At 43.4% G+C, this 17570-nt stretch overlaps 1 protein-coding gene across 4 annotated transcripts; it reads left to right on the forward strand.

The window, feature by feature from the left end:
- The first annotated feature begins 1642 nt into the window (after nt 1-1642).
- On the forward strand, nt 1643-16559 carry CDC6 (cell division cycle 6). 4 transcript variants are annotated; one of them, XM_009251826.3, is made up of 13 exons: nt 1804-1929; nt 3399-3589; nt 5020-5301; nt 5431-5630; nt 7120-7295; nt 7614-7720; nt 8027-8166; nt 9017-9117; nt 9628-9711; nt 10363-10427; nt 14476-14678; nt 15116-15256; nt 15558-16559. In XM_009251826.3, the coding sequence occupies exons 2-13, from the start codon at nt 3412-3414 to the stop codon at nt 15645-15647; spliced, it is 1767 nt and encodes a 588-aa protein (XP_009250101.1). In that variant the 5' UTR covers nt 1804-1929; nt 3399-3411; the 3' UTR covers nt 15648-16559. The 4 variants fall into 4 exon arrangements, with proteins under 4 accessions (XP_002827653.1, XP_009250101.1, XP_024090467.1 ...); XM_009251825.3 differs by having other exon boundaries at nt 1815-2070; XM_002827607.5 differs by lacking the exon at nt 9628-9711 and having other exon boundaries at nt 1643-2070.
- Nucleotides 16560-17570: the final 1011 nt, after the last annotated feature.

Consider the following 17570-nt stretch of genomic DNA (forward strand, 5'->3'; position numbering starts at 1 on the left):
TCTTAGGTGCCCATGTTATAAAAATATGAACAGTGAAGGTTGCATCCTGAGTTCTACTGTCCTAAGACATCAGAAATACCATCTAGTCCTTTTAAAAGCTTCCGTTGTGGCCAGGAGTGGTGGCTCATGCCTGTAATCCCAGCACTGTGGGAGGCTGAGGTGGGTGGATCACGAAGTCAGGAGTTTGAGACCAACCTGGCCAACATGGTGAAACCCCCTCTACTAAAAATTCAAAAATTAGCCAGGCGTGGTAGCGCGTGCCTGTAGTCCCGGCTACTCAGGAGGCTGAGGCAGGAGAATGGCTTGAACCCAGGAGGTGGAGATTGCAGTGAGCTGAGATCATGCCACTGCACTCAAGCCTGGGTGATAGAATGAGACTTGTCTCAAAAAAAAAAAAAAAAGAAAAGAAAGCTTCCATTGTGTGGTAACCTTCTCCATTCATGGCAGCCCATTCTCTTCACTTTTGTAGTTTTCAGCTGCTAAAAAGCCTTCACGAAATGTACTCCACCATCTCTTCCTATTTAGAACCTGAATCTGTCTAATCACCCCCCTATAATAAAGTGGTCAAGAGTTTGATTTTCTGTCAGAGTTCAGAGTTCAAATTCTAGCTCTTCACTTACTAGTTGTGTGACCTTGGGCAAGTTTACTCAACTCCCCTCTACTGTAGTTCCCTCATTTGTAAAATGAAATAACACCAGCTTCGTGGGGGTGCTTGTGAAGATTATTAATAAGGTGATGTAGGTAAAATACTGAGCACAGCCCCTGGCATACACTTAAGCACTCAATATTGGCTCTCTTCATGAACTAGGACCAATTCACTGATGATCGTAATATTGTTGCTTCCCTCTTTCTAGGCTTTATGGCTCTATTTTGTTTGTTACTGAGGGCTAAAAGATAAATGTTTACCATCACCTAGAATTGGGTTCTGGCCTCTAAAGGAACCTGAGGCTTAGATGAGTTATTGGCTTTGGAAGCTGGCCTTCAGATTACTGCGCTAGTTTATATTTTTCATTAAAAACTCAGCTTGCCTCTTCTATATAGCTGTATTCCCTGGCCTGAAACCCTATTGTTTCGCCATAAAAGATTTTAAAATTAAGTGGTCATAATTCTCTCCCCAGGATGTGTGGACTAATGGTAAGAAGATACACAGAACATAATATTCTTACGTTGAACGAAATAAAAGCAAAGAATTGGCTCTTTCTCATCTTTGAAGCACAAATCAAGAGATACTATGATGAAGCATAGTTTTTCTTTATATAGGTGTGTAGAACTTTACCATAAAAATCACTAGTTCAGTCATCAGGAGATCTGGATCCTAGGCTCTTCACTGTCACCAAGATGCTGTAGACCTCTAACCTTGTATATGGGTTTGCTTTGTATCTTGCGAGGTTGAGCATTAGAGAGGTAAGGAAAGTGCCTAGCATCATACCTGGAGCACAGAACTCAAAACTGTAGGTATCATGTAGCAGTTCTGAAAATCTAGCCCATCAGGATGATGCAAATGGGTAGTGAGAAGGGGAACCACATCTTGACACTTCCAGTCGAAGGCAGGGCGCGACTGCGCGGCAGCAAAGACTACGCCTCCCAGCGTGCTTTGCGGCGGGGCCGGCCCGACTTACCCAGAGTCGCCCTGCAGCAATCGCGCGTCTTTCCACCGAGGCCCCGGATGTAGATTCCCTCCCCCGTTCGGTGGTCGTGGCCTCACGCGACTCTTAAGACTTGGGGCTCTCTCATTGGCTGTAACTCTTCCACTGGATTGGTAGCAAAAAAAGAGGCGGTGCTCAAGGCGAAAGGCTCTGTGACTACAGCCAATCAGAGTCGAGGCCGGGCTTTGGCGGGAGGTGGGAACGCTGTGGCCATTCGGATTTGGCGCGAGCGCGGCTGGAGTTTGCTGCTGCAGCTGTGCAGTTTGTTCAGGGGCTTGTGGTGGTGAGTCCGTGAGACTGCGTGTGAGAGACGTGAGAAGGATCCTGCACTGAGGAGGTGGAAAGGAGAGGATTGCTCGAGGAGGCCTGGGGTCTGTGAGGCAGCGGAGCTGGGTGAAGGCTGCGGGTTCCGGCGAGGCCCGAGGTGAAGTGAAGGGAAAAGAGCTGAGCTCGCTGGAGGTCTGAGGGCGGGATCAGGGAAAGGGCAGGTGCCCTCGGGGTAGTTCTAGCAGTTGTGCGTGGTGTGAAGGATCTGCAAGTTGTAGGAAGGAAATATTCTGGGGTGAGTTGAGAGCTGCCTAAAATGAGGACTGAGTGCAGGGGCGGAAAGAACTGAAGGAAGACTGAGCTGCAGTGTGAGGGCTTGGGAGAGAAGAGACTAAATGTGGCGGGTGCTGGGCTGAACTGGTGATAAAGACACCCCGCGTGTCTGGAGGGAGGAAACTAGAAGTTCTAAATATAAATCAATTCATGTAACTTTTTTTTTTTTTTTGAGACGGAGTCTCGCTCTTGTCGCCCAGGCTGGAGTGCAGTGGCGCGATCTCGGCTCACTGCAACCTCTGCCTGCCGGGTTCAAGCCATTCTCCTGCCTCAGCCTCTTCATGTAGCTGGGACTACAGGCGCCCGCCACCACGTCCGGCTAATTTTTGTTTTTTTTTTTTTTTTTGAGACGGAGTCTCGCTCAGTCTCCCGGGCTGGAGTGCACTGGCGCGATCTCGGCTCACTGCAAGCTCCGCCTCCTGGGTTCACGCCATTCTCCTGCCTCAGCCTCCCAAGTAGCTGGGACTACAGGCTCCCGCCACCACGCCCGGCTAATTTTTTGCATTTTTAGTAGAGACAGGGTTTCACCGTGTTAGCCAGGATGGTCTTGGCCCGTCTCGGCCTCCCAAAGTGTTGGGATTACAGGCGTGAGCCACCGCGCTTGGCCGTTTTTTGTATTTTTAGTAGAGACGGGGTTTCTCCATGTTGGTCAGGCTGGTCTCGAACTCCTGACCTCAGGTGATCCGCCTGCCTCGGCCTCCCAAAGTGCTGGGATTACAGGCGTGAGCCACCGCGCCCGGCCCATTTCAGGTAACTTGTTATTGCATCGCTCAATCGGTTAAGAACTTGGGCTCTGGCACCAGATGCCTGGGGTTACATTCCTGTTTTTCTGTGACTTTGGGCCACTGTTTATCTCAGTTTTCTCATGTGTAAAATAAAGGCTAATAATAGTACCTACCTCTAAGATCGTTGTTAAACGAGTTGGTACCTAAGGTGTTTATAACAGCGCCTTCCACGTAGTAGGTAGACAACAAATTTCAGCTGTTCTTGCATAGATTTGGATGTGAAGCAAAAATGAATGCTAAAATAAGTGTGATAACATAATTTACTTAGGAAATAAGTGTTAATCATCAGCATAAATAACTTCAATGTTAGTTATTTTCTCTTCATTTTCACATATTGACTAGTTGTCCTCTTATTTTTTTTATCTAGCTGTGCTGTCATCATGCCTCAAACGCGATCCCAGGCACAGGCTACAATCAGTTTTCCAAAAAAGAAGCTGTCTCGGGCATTGAACAAAACTAAAAACTCCAGTGATGCCAAACTAGAATCAACAAATGTCCAAGCTGTAACCGGTTCTCCTCGTGTAAAAGCCCTGCCTCTCAGCCCCAGGAAACGTCTGGGTAAACCATCCATTATATCACTTTTTCACTAGCAGCTTGTGATCTTTCTTTTCTTGGTAAGATGTGTGTCCTTTGAAGGAGCTTTCTAAGTTCAGTTAAGACTTTTTTTTTTTTTTGAGACAGAGTCTCGCTCCATCTCCCAGGCTGGAGTGCAATAGTGCGATCTCGGCTCACTGCAACCTCCGCCTCTTGGGTTCAAGCCATTCTCCTGCCTCAGCCTCCCAAGTAGCTGGGATTACAGGCGCCCACCACCAAGCCCGGCTAATTTTTTTTTTTTTTAGTTGAGACGGGGTTTCGCCATACTGGCCGATCTGGTCTCTGAACTCCTGACCTCAGGTGATCCAGCTGCCTTGGCCTCCCAAAGTGCTAGGATTATAGGCATGAGCTACTGCTCCTGGCCTAAGACTACTCTTCATTTTAGTTATTTTCAGAATGGTTGCTAAGTGCTTACCGAACTCCAGAGTTAAGCCACTTACTGAGGTCACTTCTGAACTACTTAATAGGTCTGATCTTCAACTCCTTAATACTGAACTTAGTTCTGTCAATGTTTTAAGTTGCCTTGTAGTTACATGGTATTATGAAACTTACCTCAATATTTGTGAAATTAAAAGAAACAAAAACGTGACATGATGAATATTTTCCATCCTTTAGGACAGTGATTGGTAATTCTTTCTTGTTTTGGAACATTTGTTTTTAAATAGGGGGTGATTTGGTTGTTTCTGGAGACATTTTTGGTTGTTACAGCTGGGGGTTACTACTGGCATAGTGGGTAGAGGCCAGGGATACTGCTAGACATTACAATGCACAGGACAGCTCCTTGACAATGAAGAATTATTTGGTCCAAGATGTCAGTGGTGCCAAGGTTGAGAAAACCTGTTTCAAAATAGCTTTACAGTTTCATCCTACTAAAACCCATTTGGTTTCTACTAAATGCAGTAGTCCCCACTTATCCATGGGGGATACATTCCAAGACCCCCAGTGGATGCCTGCAATCGAGGATAGTACCAAACCCTACATATACTGTGTTTTTGATTTGATAACCAAGTCAGCTACTAAGTGACTAGTGGGTGGATAGCATATACAGTGTGGATATGCTGGCTGAAGGGATGATTCATGTCTCGGGTAGGATGGTGCGGGATTTCATCATGGTATTCAACAGCATGCAATTTAAAACTTGTCAATTGTTTATTTCTGGAATTTTCCATTTAGTATTTTCAGACTGAGGGTAACTAGAACGGTGGATAAAGGGACTACTGTAGTAAGATCAGTGGTGCCATCTGGTGGCCAATATTTGCTGCTAAGTAAGAAGGCATTTTATTTTGGTGGTTCTGACTAAGGTAGAAATTCACCTCTTTCTGGGAGAGGCAGAGGTCTTGCACATCCTTTTACTATCCAATGCTATGAGTGACTACATTTTTATTATGTTTCAGGTGATGACAACCTATGCAACACTCCCCATTTACCTCCTTGTTCTCCACCAAAGCAAGGCAAGAAGGAGAATGGTCCCCCTCACTCACATACACTTAAGGGACGAAGATTGGTATTTGACAATCAGCTGACAATTAAGTCTCCTAGCAAAAGAGAACTAGCCAAAGTTCACCAAAACAAAATACTTTCTTCAGTTAGAAAAAGTCAAGAGATCACAACAAATTCTGAGCAGAGATGTCCACTGGAGAAAGAATCTGCATGTGTGAGACTATTCAAGCAAGAAGGTTTGTTCTTACATGGCAACTCTTAGTGCAGCCATTGTAACCAAGGCTGATGACTCCAAATGAAACCACCCAGTGGGTCTTCTCATTCACCTTCTGTTGTGTCTAATTGACCTCTTATGTCTGGCACAGGCACTTGCTACCAGCAAGCAAAGCTGGTCCTGAACACAGCTGTCCCAGATCGGCTGCCTGCCAGGGAAAGGGAGATGGATGTCATCAGGAATTTCCTGAGGGAACACATCTGTGGGAAAAAAGCTGGAAGCCTTTACCTTTCTGGTGCTCCTGGAACTGGAAAAACTGCCTGCTTAAGCCGGATTCTGCAAGACCTCAAGGTACATTGAGAGTCTGAATTATGATACTCTTGGTAAAATGATACTTGGGTGTTTGTTTGTTTGGTTTGGTTTGTTTTGTTTTTTGAGACCGAGTCTCGCTCTGTCGCCCAGGCTGGAGTGCAGTGGCGTGATCTTGGCTCACTGCAAGCTCTGCCTCCCAGGTTCACGCCATTCTCCTGCCTCAGCCTCCCGAGTAGCTGGGACTACAGGCGCCCGCCACCATGCCCAGCTAATGTTTTTTGCATTTTTAGTAGAGACGGGATTTCACTGTGTTAGCTAGGATGGTCTCGATCTCCTGACCTCGTGATCCGCCCGTGTTGGCCTCCCAAAGTGTTGGGATTACAGGCGTGAGCCACCGCACCTGGCCTGTTTTGTTTTTGAAACAGTCTCACTCTGTTGTCCAGGCTGGAGTGCAGTGGTGTGATCTCAGCTCACTGCAGCCTTGACCTCTTGGGCTCAGGTGATCCTCCCACCTCGACCTCCTGGATAGCTGGGAATACTGGCACTCACCACTACACCCAGCTAATTTTTTGTAGAGACAGGGTTTCACCATGTTGCCCAGACTTGTCCTGAACTCCTGAGCTCAAGCAGTCTGCCTGCTTCAGCCTCCCAAAGTGCTGGAATTACAGGTGTAAGCCACTGTGCCCGGCCGGCACTTAGTTAAGAAAGGGCTAGGCACAGTGGCTCACACCTGTAATCCCAGCACTTTGGGAGGCCAAGGTGAGTGGATCACCTAAGGTCAAGAGTTTGAGACCACCCTGGTCAACATGGTGAAACCCTGTCTCTACTAATAATACAAAAAAAAAATTAGCTGGGCATGGTGGCAGGTGCCTATAATCCCAGCTACGGGAGGCTGAGGCAGGAGGATCACTTGAACTCAGGAAGCAGAGGTTGCAGTGAGCTGAGATCGCGCCACTGTACTGCAGCCTGGGCGACAGAGCAAGACTCCATCTCAAAAAAAAAAAAAAAAAAAAGAGTTAAGAAAGAGTAGGCCTGGTGTGGTGGCTCATACCTGTAATTCCAACACTTTGGAAGGCTGAGGTGAGTGGATCACCTGAGGTCAGGGGTTCAAGACCAGCTTGGCCAATGTGGTGAAACCCCGTCTCTACTAAAAATACAAAAATTAGCTGGGTGTGGTGGTGCATCCTTGTAATCACAGCTACTTGGGAGGCTGAGGCAGGAGAATCACTTGAACCTGGGAGGCAGAGGTTGCAATGAGTTGAGATTGTGGCATTGCATTTCAGCCTGGGCAACAGAGTGAGACTCCGTCTCAAAGGAAAAAAAAAAGAAAGAAAGAAAAGAAAGAGTAGAAGTTTAGAAGATTGAGGGTTTCTTCAAAATAAAACATTTGTAATTTCATTGTTTAAATCTTTCCAAATGAAAGTAGAGCTTCCTTACATGCTGTTAGCTCTTCAAAGACATTTTAGGCTCTATCAGATCTTTATTTTCTGAGGCCAAAATAACTCCCATATTTGCATTTTTTTTCCAGAAGGAACTGAAAGGCTTTAAAACTATCATGCTGAATTGCATGTCCTTGAGGAGTGCCCAGGCTGTATTCCCAGCTATTGCTCAGGAGATTTGTCAGGAAGAGGTATCCAGGCCAGCTGGGAAGGACATGGTGAGGAAATTGGAAAAACATATGACTGCAGAGAAAGGCCCCATGATGTAAGTATTGTTCTGCTTCATGTTGCTCTGTGAAAATCTGCAAGGTCTGTTGCCCATAAAAAGTACATTTTGTATATTTGCTCTCTGAAGGATAGTTACATAAACTTAAAGGGAAAGAAGAGAAGGAAGATACACCTAATTTTAAATTGGATTACTTGTAGATGATGTGGGGTATCCTTGTAGCAGTAACTAGAGATAGGATAGATTATGATCTTTAAACTGGTCTCAGCTTTAGGAAAGTGACCTGAAGTCAGCCTATATCAAACATTAGAGGGTTAAGAAGGTGAATATGGATACTAACTGTTTCTCTTTTTATAGTGTGTTGGTATTGGACGAGATGGATCAACTGGACAGCAAAGGCCAAGATGTATTGTACACGCTATTTGAATGGCCATGGCTAAGCAATTCTCGCTTGGTGCTGATTGGTTAGTCCTCAATTGTTAATGTTACATGGTGTTTCTAAAGTATTTTTTTAAATATATATTCAGCTTATTTATCAGCTATTTTATCTTAAACCAGCTTTCTGCCGTGTCAAAATAAGAAAGTTAAATGACTATGTACATCTTACCTAATAGATACATCTTATCTATTGGGATGGGGTAGGAGACAAGTGGGAAGCAACAATTAGAATGCTAGATTCTATAAATGGAAATTTATTTAGCTTTCAGAGGATTTAGTTTTCCCTTTAGGATAATTTGACCAATGATCAATGTTGTTGATCTCCTCCTTAGGTATTGCCAATACCCTGGATCTCACAGATAGAATTCTGCCTAGGCTTCAAGCTAGAGAAAAATGTAAGCCACAGCTGTTGAACTTCCCACCTTATACCAGAAATCAGATAGTCACTATTTTGCAAGATCGACTTAATCAGGTCAGTGCCAACTATTTTGCCAAATTATGTGTTCCTTGGATCACCTGTGCTACGAAAATTTAACAATAGTTCTAAAATATTTTTGCCTTGATTGCTTTATTAACGGAGCAAGGAGTTCCTGTGGACCACAGTGAGAACATTTTTATGTGAATTTCTGCTTCATTCATTTACTGGGTGTCTCAGTGTTGAAATAAAAGCAGCAGTTAGAGGAATCACCCAAGTGCTTTTTTTTTTTTTTTTTTGAGTTTTGCTCTTGTTGCCCAGGCTGGAGTGCAATGGCGTGATCTCGGCTCTCTACAGCCTCTGCCTCATGGGTTCAAGCGATTCACCTGCCTCAGCCACCCGAGTAGCTAGGACTACAGCCATCTGCCACCACGCCTAGCTAATTGTTGTATTTTTAGTAGAGCTGGGCTTTCACCGTGTTGGCCAGGCTGGTCTCGAACTCCTAACCTCAGGTGATATGCCTGTCTCGGCCTCTCAAAGTGCTGGGATTACAGGCATGAGCCATCGCACCCGGCCTCAAGTGCTTTCTTTAATGCCCTTTAAAAAATAGGGCCTATGGAAAAACTTTTTCTGTTGAAAGTGACTAAATAGATTTTTTATTTTTGCTAATTTCAGTTCTGATTGCTTTTTTCCATTTATGAACTTCTACCGCATCCGTACAAAATGCTTAAATGTGTGAAAACTCTCAAACGTCTCCATTATTTATGAGAAGAAAAGGCATCTTTTTAACCCTAAAGAGTTGCCAATCAAGTTTAGGGTTAAATGTGAAGATATTTATGCTTGGGACCTAAATTACAGAGGGAGAATCTTATGGTTCAAACTGTCATCTTCTATGTCTTGTCTGAAGGTATCTAGAGATCAGGTTCTGGACAATGTTGCAATTCAATTCTGTGCCCGCAAAGTCTCTGCTGTTTCAGGAGATGTTCGCAAAGCACTAGATGTTTGCAGGTGAGTTACGGCTCTGTTGCATTCTTTTATTAAAAAAAAAAAAGAAATGCTGTTAATTGTCTCATGTAACTCAAGTGAATGTGGCTTAAGAGGCTCTGTTCTGCTACGTTTTTACGCTCAGAAAGGAGGACTTGTTTCTCAGTGGGGAGCTCTGGATTTCCACCGTGTTAATGTCTGAAACATTATCAGTCCATTACCTACAGAGGGAGAAACAAATGAGATGTTGCTGGCACTCCCTGTGGTGATTATAGATTGGTTAATTACATTTGTATTAAAAAAGACTCCAGTTTACTTTTCCATTAGCTGGTCTCAAGCAGGTTTATTTATGGACCTGAACCATCTTTGCCTTTAGACTTTTTCCCCTTCCTTTCCTTTTGTGAGCACCCCTTCTTTCCTCCAGTTGGTGGTCCCCCACAGTTGTACTCCAGACCTCTTTCTCCCTTCCCATCCTCCTGCCCCTCCTGCTGGGGAAAGCCTCTGTGCTGACTGATGAAATTTCTTCCTTCCCAGTAGGGACACTGGGTCCATTAAAATGATACTTGCTGTGCTGGCCTGCTGGTCCAACCTCCCCCTATTGCCATGCAGAAGACCCAGGTCTGGCTTATGGCTTCCTGTGGGCAAAGTACTTTGGAGAGAGCAGTGGGAGAGTAAGCTCTTCCTATTGCTAGATTGCATGTTCCTGAATTTGAAAGTTTCCCCTAATCAGCAAACTACTTGGGTAAAGACTGCAACTATGAGCAATAGTCATGTAGGCTAGCGTGGTTTAGCCTACACATATCCTATGTATATATAACTGAAGATATCCCTTTTAGGTTTGGTGTGTATGGGTGGTGCTGGCTCCCTTTAGTCAGTCACCCACACTACATATCCTCTCTCCTACCCATGACATTTTCTCCTCATCCAAAATGTTATCATTGGCTTAATGTATGATGACCTACTTGGCATCTGTTAGGAGGAAACCATTGAAGTTTCTCAAATCTGACGTCCATGAATTATTTCAAAGCAATTAAGTCCCCTTATCTGAGAAATAACCCAGTTTTGTTTGGGGGCTTTAAAATTATAAAACATCATAATTTTAAAGTTACACATAGGATATGTGTAGGCTAAACCATGTTAGCCTACATTACCATTGTTCATAGTTGCAGTCTTTGAGCAATGGTCATTAATGTGCCTGCTTTTGAGGCTGGTGGTTTGGTGTGTTTGGTTTGGCTCAGACTGAATTAATTTTAGAAATTTTTTTTATAGGAGAGCTATTGAAATTGTAGAGTCAGATGTCAAAAGCCAGACTATTCTCAAACCACTGTCTGAATGTAAGTAGTTTATCTCCTTCCTGTCTTCCTTTGTAACTGGAAGCTTAGCTTTTCTGAGGAAAGAGGTAGAAAGATGAAATGAACATAGTTAAATCCAAACTCACCCATTTTTATGTGTGTCTGTGTTTTTAGTCCGTTTCATCTACTTTATTTCAATCTTGCCTGCCAGTACTATAGTTCATGCATTACTGGAAATGAGTTCCCAGGGTATTGATTGCGTAAATGGCTGGGACAGAGTAAGTTTTCTTTCCAAGCTCTAGAAATGAAACTTGTAGACAATGAGGTTGGATCAGCTCTCTGGGTGCTTCTGTTGTGTGCACTTTAGGTCTCAATATAGGTGAAAGCAAAGCCTGATAAATAAGGGAGAATTGGGTAAAAGAATTGTGAAGCCAGGTGCGGTGGTTCACCCCTGTAATCCCAGCACTTTGGGAGGCCAAGGCGGGAGGATCGCTTGAGCCCAGGATTGTGAGACCAGCCTGGGCAATATAGTGAGACCTTGTTTCTACAAAAAATTTTAAAAATTTTGCAGCATTAAAAATATGAGTTCATATCCTTTTTAGGGACATGGATGAAGCTGGAAACCATCATTCTCAGCAAAGTAACACAGGAACAGAAAACCAAACACCACATGTTCTCACTCAAGTGGGAGTTGAACAATGAGAACACATGGACACAGGGAGGGGAACATCACACACCGGAGGCTGTTGGGGGTGGGGGCCAAAGGGAGGGAGAGCATGAGGGACTTAAAACCTAAATGACGGGTTGATGAGTGCAGCAAGCCACCATGGCACATGTATACCTATGTAACAAACCTGCATGTTCTGCACATGTATCCCAGAACTTAAAAAAAATTAGACAAGCATGGTGTGCGCCTGTAGTCCTAGCTACTTGGCAGGCTGAGGCAGGAGAATCACTTGAGCTGGAGAGGCAGAGGTTGCAGTGAGCCGAGGTGGTGCCACTGCACTGCCAGCCTGGGCAACAGAGCGAGACTCTGTCCCAAAAGAATAATAATAAGAAGAATTATAAGTTCAACTTGGGATATCTCAAGCTTTTAAACAAGTCTAGAGGGTAGAGGTAAAAAGATCATACTGCTACAGTAAGCTGCATGCTATCACAAATGACAAAATTAATTTTCCATTCCCTCAGCCTTGTTTTGGTTGTGGCAAATGTAAAATGGCCATGAACTACATGTCTTACAGTATTTGATATCCAGTGTTAGTCTTTATGAACAGAATAGTAAGATTTGATTGTTTCTTTTTCACTCCTACACTGGCTGGGAGTTAGTAAAATTGTTTCTGGCGTTATAGTTCTGCATGAAATTCTTTTTTTCATCAATTTGCTAAAATAAAATAATTAAAAATATTTCAGAAGTAGCCAAAAATAGTGCTTAGGCTAATAGTAGGCAATATATACCAATGTGTAGACTTAGATACTGGTTTCTTCCTCCTTTTCAGCTTTTCAGATTATCCCCTTTTCCTCCTTTTTCCCCACCAGTAACATTTAGGCTTGTCACTGGCCCCTGTGAGCACCACTAACACAAACATAATTCAAAAAGGTAAAGAGGTTGTAAGTTCTGTCTTTTGACTTCTGGTTTGTGTGGGATTGGCTTTTTTATTTCTTTTTTTTTTTTTCTTTTTGTGTGAAACAAGGTCTTGTTCTGTCTCCCAGGCTGGAGTCCAGTGGTGCAATTATGGCTGGTGCGATCATGGCTCACTGCAGCTGCAAACTCCCAGGCCCAAGCAGTCCTCTCACCTCAGCTTCCCCAGCTCCAGCTACTGCTAATTTTAAAATTTTTGTAGAGTCAGTGGGTGGAGGAGTCTCCTTATGTTGCCCAGGCTGGTCTCAAACTCCTGGGATAAAGTGATTCTCCTGCCTCAGCTTCCCATAGCTTTGGAATTACAGGCATGAGCCACCATACCAGGTTGAGATTGGCTTTCAATGGCTCCAGAAAGCTATAGGGAGAATGACTTCAACTAAATATAAGAAGAAAATTTATAATAACTAGAACTAACTGGGCTTCCTTGAAACATAGTGGGTTCTCCAGCATTGAAGATATTCAGACAAAAGCTGGATAGATGCCACTTTTTGAGATTGTTTTAGAGAGGACTCAGCCACTGGATAGGGAGTAAAAATAGACTTCTAAATTCCTTTCAATTTTAAGATTCTTTTACTTGATCTGTGATCTCCGATTTCTCCATTAGTCCTCTGCAGCATCCTTTTGTGGTAATGTAATATTATAGAAGTAAATTGTTGTGGGGCAACTGCAAGTGATTTCAGGAAGTAACTTCAGGCAAAGGTTGTTACAGAACACATTTCTCTGTCTTGGAATTCATGCATCTCCAAACGATAAGGCCATAGTCTTTTTTTTTTTTTTTTTTTTTTGAGACAGGGTCTCGCTCTGTCACCCAGGCTGGAGTGCAGTGGCGTGATCTTGGCTCAATGCAACCTCCTCCCAGGCTCAAGCCATCCTCCCACCCCAGCCTCCTGAGTAGCTGGGACCACAGGCACACACCACCATACCCGGCTGTTTTTTTGTATTTTTAGTAGCGATGGGGTTTCGCCTTGTTGCACAGGCTGGTCAATGAATTCCTGAGCTCAAGCCATTAGTTATTTTTCCTGATCCTCTCCCTCCACCCTCCTATAGGCCCCAGTGTGTGTTGTCCCCACTATGTGTCTATGTGTTCTCATCATTTAGCTCCCACTTAGAAGTGAGAACATGTGGTATTTGGTTTTCTATTCCTACAGTAGTTTGCTAAGGATATAGTCTTATGCAGCTTATTGGCAGTTTCCCAACCCCTGGCTTTTATTAAGATGATGATATCTGGCCAGGCATGGTGGCTTATGCCCATAATCCCAGCGCTTTGGGAGGCCGAGGAGGGCAGATTGCTTTGAGCTAAGGAGTTCAAGACCAGCCTGGGCAACATGATGAAACCCCATCTCTACAAAAAATACCAAAAAAAAAAAAAAAAAAAAAAAGATGGTGCTATCTGCTAGCATATCCAATGACATTTTCTCAAGTGTTGCTCTACTGCTAATCAGCTTGGGCAAGTGAACCAAACCTCAAAGGTCATTTGGGGAAGCCATCTGAAGGGCTGATATGGCAGCGACTTCACTGTCCACATTTAGCCACTCATTTGATCCAAAATATTAGGTAATTTTCCAACTTTTTTTTTCCTTTCTTTTTTTTTTTTTTTTTTTTTTGGATACGGAGTTTCACTCTTGTCGCCCAGGCTGGAGTGCAGTGGCATGATCTTGGCTCACTGCACCTCTGCCTCCTGGGTTCAAGTGATTCTTCTGCCTCAACCTCCCAAGTAGCTGGGATTACAGGCACCTGCCTCCACACCCAGCTAATTTTTAGTATTTTTAGTAGAGACGGAGTTTCGCCGTGTTGGGCAGGCTGGTCTCAAACTCCTGACCTCAGGTGATCTGCCCGCCTTGATCTCCCAAACTGCTGGGATTACAGGCATGAGCCACTGCGCCTGGCCTTTTTTTTCCTTTCTTAATTACCAATTACAGTCACCATCTTTGCTTCAAGGTTCTGTTATTCTATACCTCTGAGATACTAGGAACTAGCCTGGCGTGGTGGCACGTACCTGTAATCCTAGTTACACAGGAGGCTGAGGCAGGAGGATCACTTGAACCCAGGAAGCCAAGGCTGCAGTGAGCCATGCTAGTGCCACTGCACTCCAGCCTGAGTGACAGAGATCCTGTCCCAAAAAAAATACAGTAGTTCTCTGGTCCTTTCATGAGGTGAGTTTTGTTCCTCTGACGTTAAATTACATTCCATAGGACAAAATAGCTCACTATTTGGCCCAGAGAAAGGGTAACCGTACTTTTCAAGTCATCCCACATTATTTTGACATCTTTAAGAGAATAGCGTTATCTCTCATCCTTTGGCCTCTGGTTAGAGATTTAAAACCTCTGCTTTGCCACCATGTGACTGTACTTAAATTTCCTTTAGCTCAAACTTAGTATCATCTGTCTCATCATACATACACACACACAGTATTTTAGAAATCGAATTAAGCTTGGCTTATTTACTTTATAGGTAAATCACCTTCTGAGCCTCTGATTCCTAAGAGGGTTGGTCTTATTCACATATCCCAAGTCATCTCAGAAGTTGATGGTAACAGGATGACCTTGAGCCAAGAAGGAGCACAAGATTTCTTCCCTCTTCAGCAGAAGATCTTGGTCTGCTCTTTGATGCTCTTGATCAGGCAGTTGAAAATCAAAGAGGTCACTCTGGGGAAGGTAAGTTGGGATGGAGCAGATGGAACGGAGGTAGAGATCAGAATCTGCTTTGCAGAGCAGGTATTTTCCAAAAGGCCTATGATACTTCAGCTGATAATGAATTTAAAATGGATTTTAACAGTAAGAATTAATACTGGTACTATATAAAAGGCACCTATTTCCCTTGGGTTGTGGTTGAGAGTTTACCATTAATTTTTTCCCCATCCTCCCCTTCATTTCTGCATCTCTCTAGGAAATATTTAAAGCCCCTTTCCTACATTACTGTATAGGTTTTCGGGAATATCTACAGAATCCTGTTCAAGGATTTTATTGAAAAGAGGAAGAAATAGGGTATTCAGATAAGTTTTTTCAAACCCAGACTCAGGCTTCTTAAATGATTAAAGTCTATAAGCAATGTGACTTTTAAGCAGCATTTGTTCTCCCTTGTTTCCTACCAGTTATATGAAGCCTACAGTAAAGTCTGTCGCAAACAGCAGGTGGCGGCTATGGACCAGTCAGAGTGTTTGTCACTTTCAGGGCTCTTGGAAGCCAGGGGCATTTTAGGATTAAAGAGAAACAAGGAAACCCGTTTGACAAAGGTACAACTGCTTTTTTGTGACTGTTTTTAATTGTCCTGTTTTGTAGAGTGATGCTAAAGTAAAGGTTTATTGTTAAACAAGATGACCACAATTAGTTAAACAAGTCGTTTTTTGTTAGGTAGGGTTTAAGGTGTGTAAAGATGGGAGTGTGATATGAATATTTTTTCAGGCCATTGGAAAAAAAAGTGTTTAACTTGCTTGCCTTTTGTGAGAAAAAGTTTAATATGGTAGAAGTTTGTGTACTGACAACTTTGCTTTTGTGAGTTCTCCAGTGTGAAAAATCCTTTTCTCTTCTTTCCAGGTGTTTTTCAAGATTGAAGAGAAAGAAATAGAACATGCTCTGAAAGATAAAGCTTTAATTGGAAATATCTTAGCTACTGGATTGCCTTAAATTCTCTTACACCCCATCCGAAAGTATTCAGCTGGCATTTAGAGAGCTACAGTCTTCATTTTAGTGCTTTACACATTTGGGCCTGAAAACAAATATGACCTTTTTTACTTGAAGCCAATGAATTTTAATCTATAGATTCTTTAATATTAGCACAGAATAATATCTTTGGTTCTTACTATTTTTACCCATAAAAGTGACCAGGTAGACCCTTTTTAATTACATTCACTACTTCTACCACTTGTGTATCTCTAGCCAATGTGCTTACAAGTGTACAGATCTGTGTAGTGGAATGTGTGTATATTTACCTCTTTGTTTGCTCAAACATGAGTGGGTATTTTTTTGTTTGTTTTTTTTTGTTGTTGTTTTTGAGGCCGCGTCTCACCCTGTTGCCCAGGCTGGAGAGCAATGGTGCGTTCTCTGCTCACTACAGCACCCACTTCCCAGGTTGAAGTGATTCTCTTGCCTCAGCCTCCCGAGTAGCTGGGATTACAGGTGCCCACCACTGCGCCCAGCTAATTTTTAAATTTTTAGTAGAGACAGGGTTTTACCATGTTGGCCAGGCTGGTCTTGAACTCCTGACCCTCAAGTGATCCGCCCACCTCGGCCTCCCAGAGTGCTGGGATTATAGGCGTGAGCCACCATGCCCAGCCATTAAGGTATTTTGTTAAGAACTTTAAGGTTAGGGTAAGAAGAATGAAAACGATCCAGAAAAATGCAAGCAAGTCCACATGGAGATTTGGAGGACACTGGTTAAAGAATTTATTTCTTTTTATAGTATACTATGTTCATGGTGCAGATACTACGACATTGTGGCATTTTAGACTCACTGAGTTTCTTGGGCACTCCCAAGGGCGTTGGGGTCATAAGGAGACTATAACTCTACAGATTGTGAATATATTTATTTTCAAGTTGCATTCTTTGTCTTTTTAAGCAATCAGATTTCAAGAGAGCTCAAGCTTTCAGAAGTCAATGTGAAAATTCCTTCCTAGGCTGTCCCACAGTCTTTGCTGCCCTTAGATGAAGCTACTTGTTTTAAGATGACTATTTTGGGGTTGGGTTTTCATCTAAACACATTTTTCCAGTCTTATTAGATAAATTAGTCCATATGGTTCGTTAATCAAGAGTCTTCTGGGTTTGGTTTGGTGGCATTAAATGGCAATTTGTGACGGAGACACCAGAGGGCACCCTTATAACATTGACTGCTTTGAAAGGGGATGCTTGAGGCTGAGGTAGTTTTGAGGGAAAGGGGGAAGTTCTATTTTGATTTGTTTGGGAGATTGCTGTCCTTTCATAACTGAAGCAGATGCTTGAAATGTAAACCATGTGTGATATGAATGATCTGAGAGCCAGTGACCAAGTTTGCTTTTCCCTAAGCTCTCCTGCTGCCGCCTCTACCTTTCTGACATGGCCTTCCATTTGGGAACTTGATATGTGTACAAGTGATCTGTTGGCCACTGTTTCATTCATCCTGACCACTGTATCCTTGTAATGTGATCTGAGCTACAACAGGTGGTATGGGATAGAGGCAAGGAAAGCAGAGAGAGCCCTCTGAAATGAACACTACCCACTGGTGTGTGTAGCACAAGATAGTCTGTAGGCATGAGTCTGAATGTCACTCTTACACTCCTTTACTAGAGTATTCGTTCCCTCTGAAGGTAGTTTGAACATGGAAACACAGTTCTATACCTAGAAGGTTGGAAAGTGTCTGGGACTATAAGGGTTAACAGGCATAATTGCAAAGATTGTCCGAAGGCTGATGGAAAGCAGAGACTGAATGGGATTGAGAACAGATGCGAAGCTTGATTTAAATTACATTTTATTGGATGCTGCAGCCTTAAGAGACGTGACTGCTTTACAGTTTGTTTCCACACTGTGGGCAGCTGCTGTCTGTTCTGTGTCCACAGTAGGATCCTGCCCAATAAG

This window comes from Pongo abelii, chromosome 19 (assembly GCF_028885655.2).
Source record: "Pongo abelii isolate AG06213 chromosome 19, NHGRI_mPonAbe1-v2.0_pri, whole genome shotgun sequence".
Classification (NCBI taxonomy): Eukaryota; Metazoa; Chordata; class Mammalia; order Primates; family Hominidae; genus Pongo; species Pongo abelii.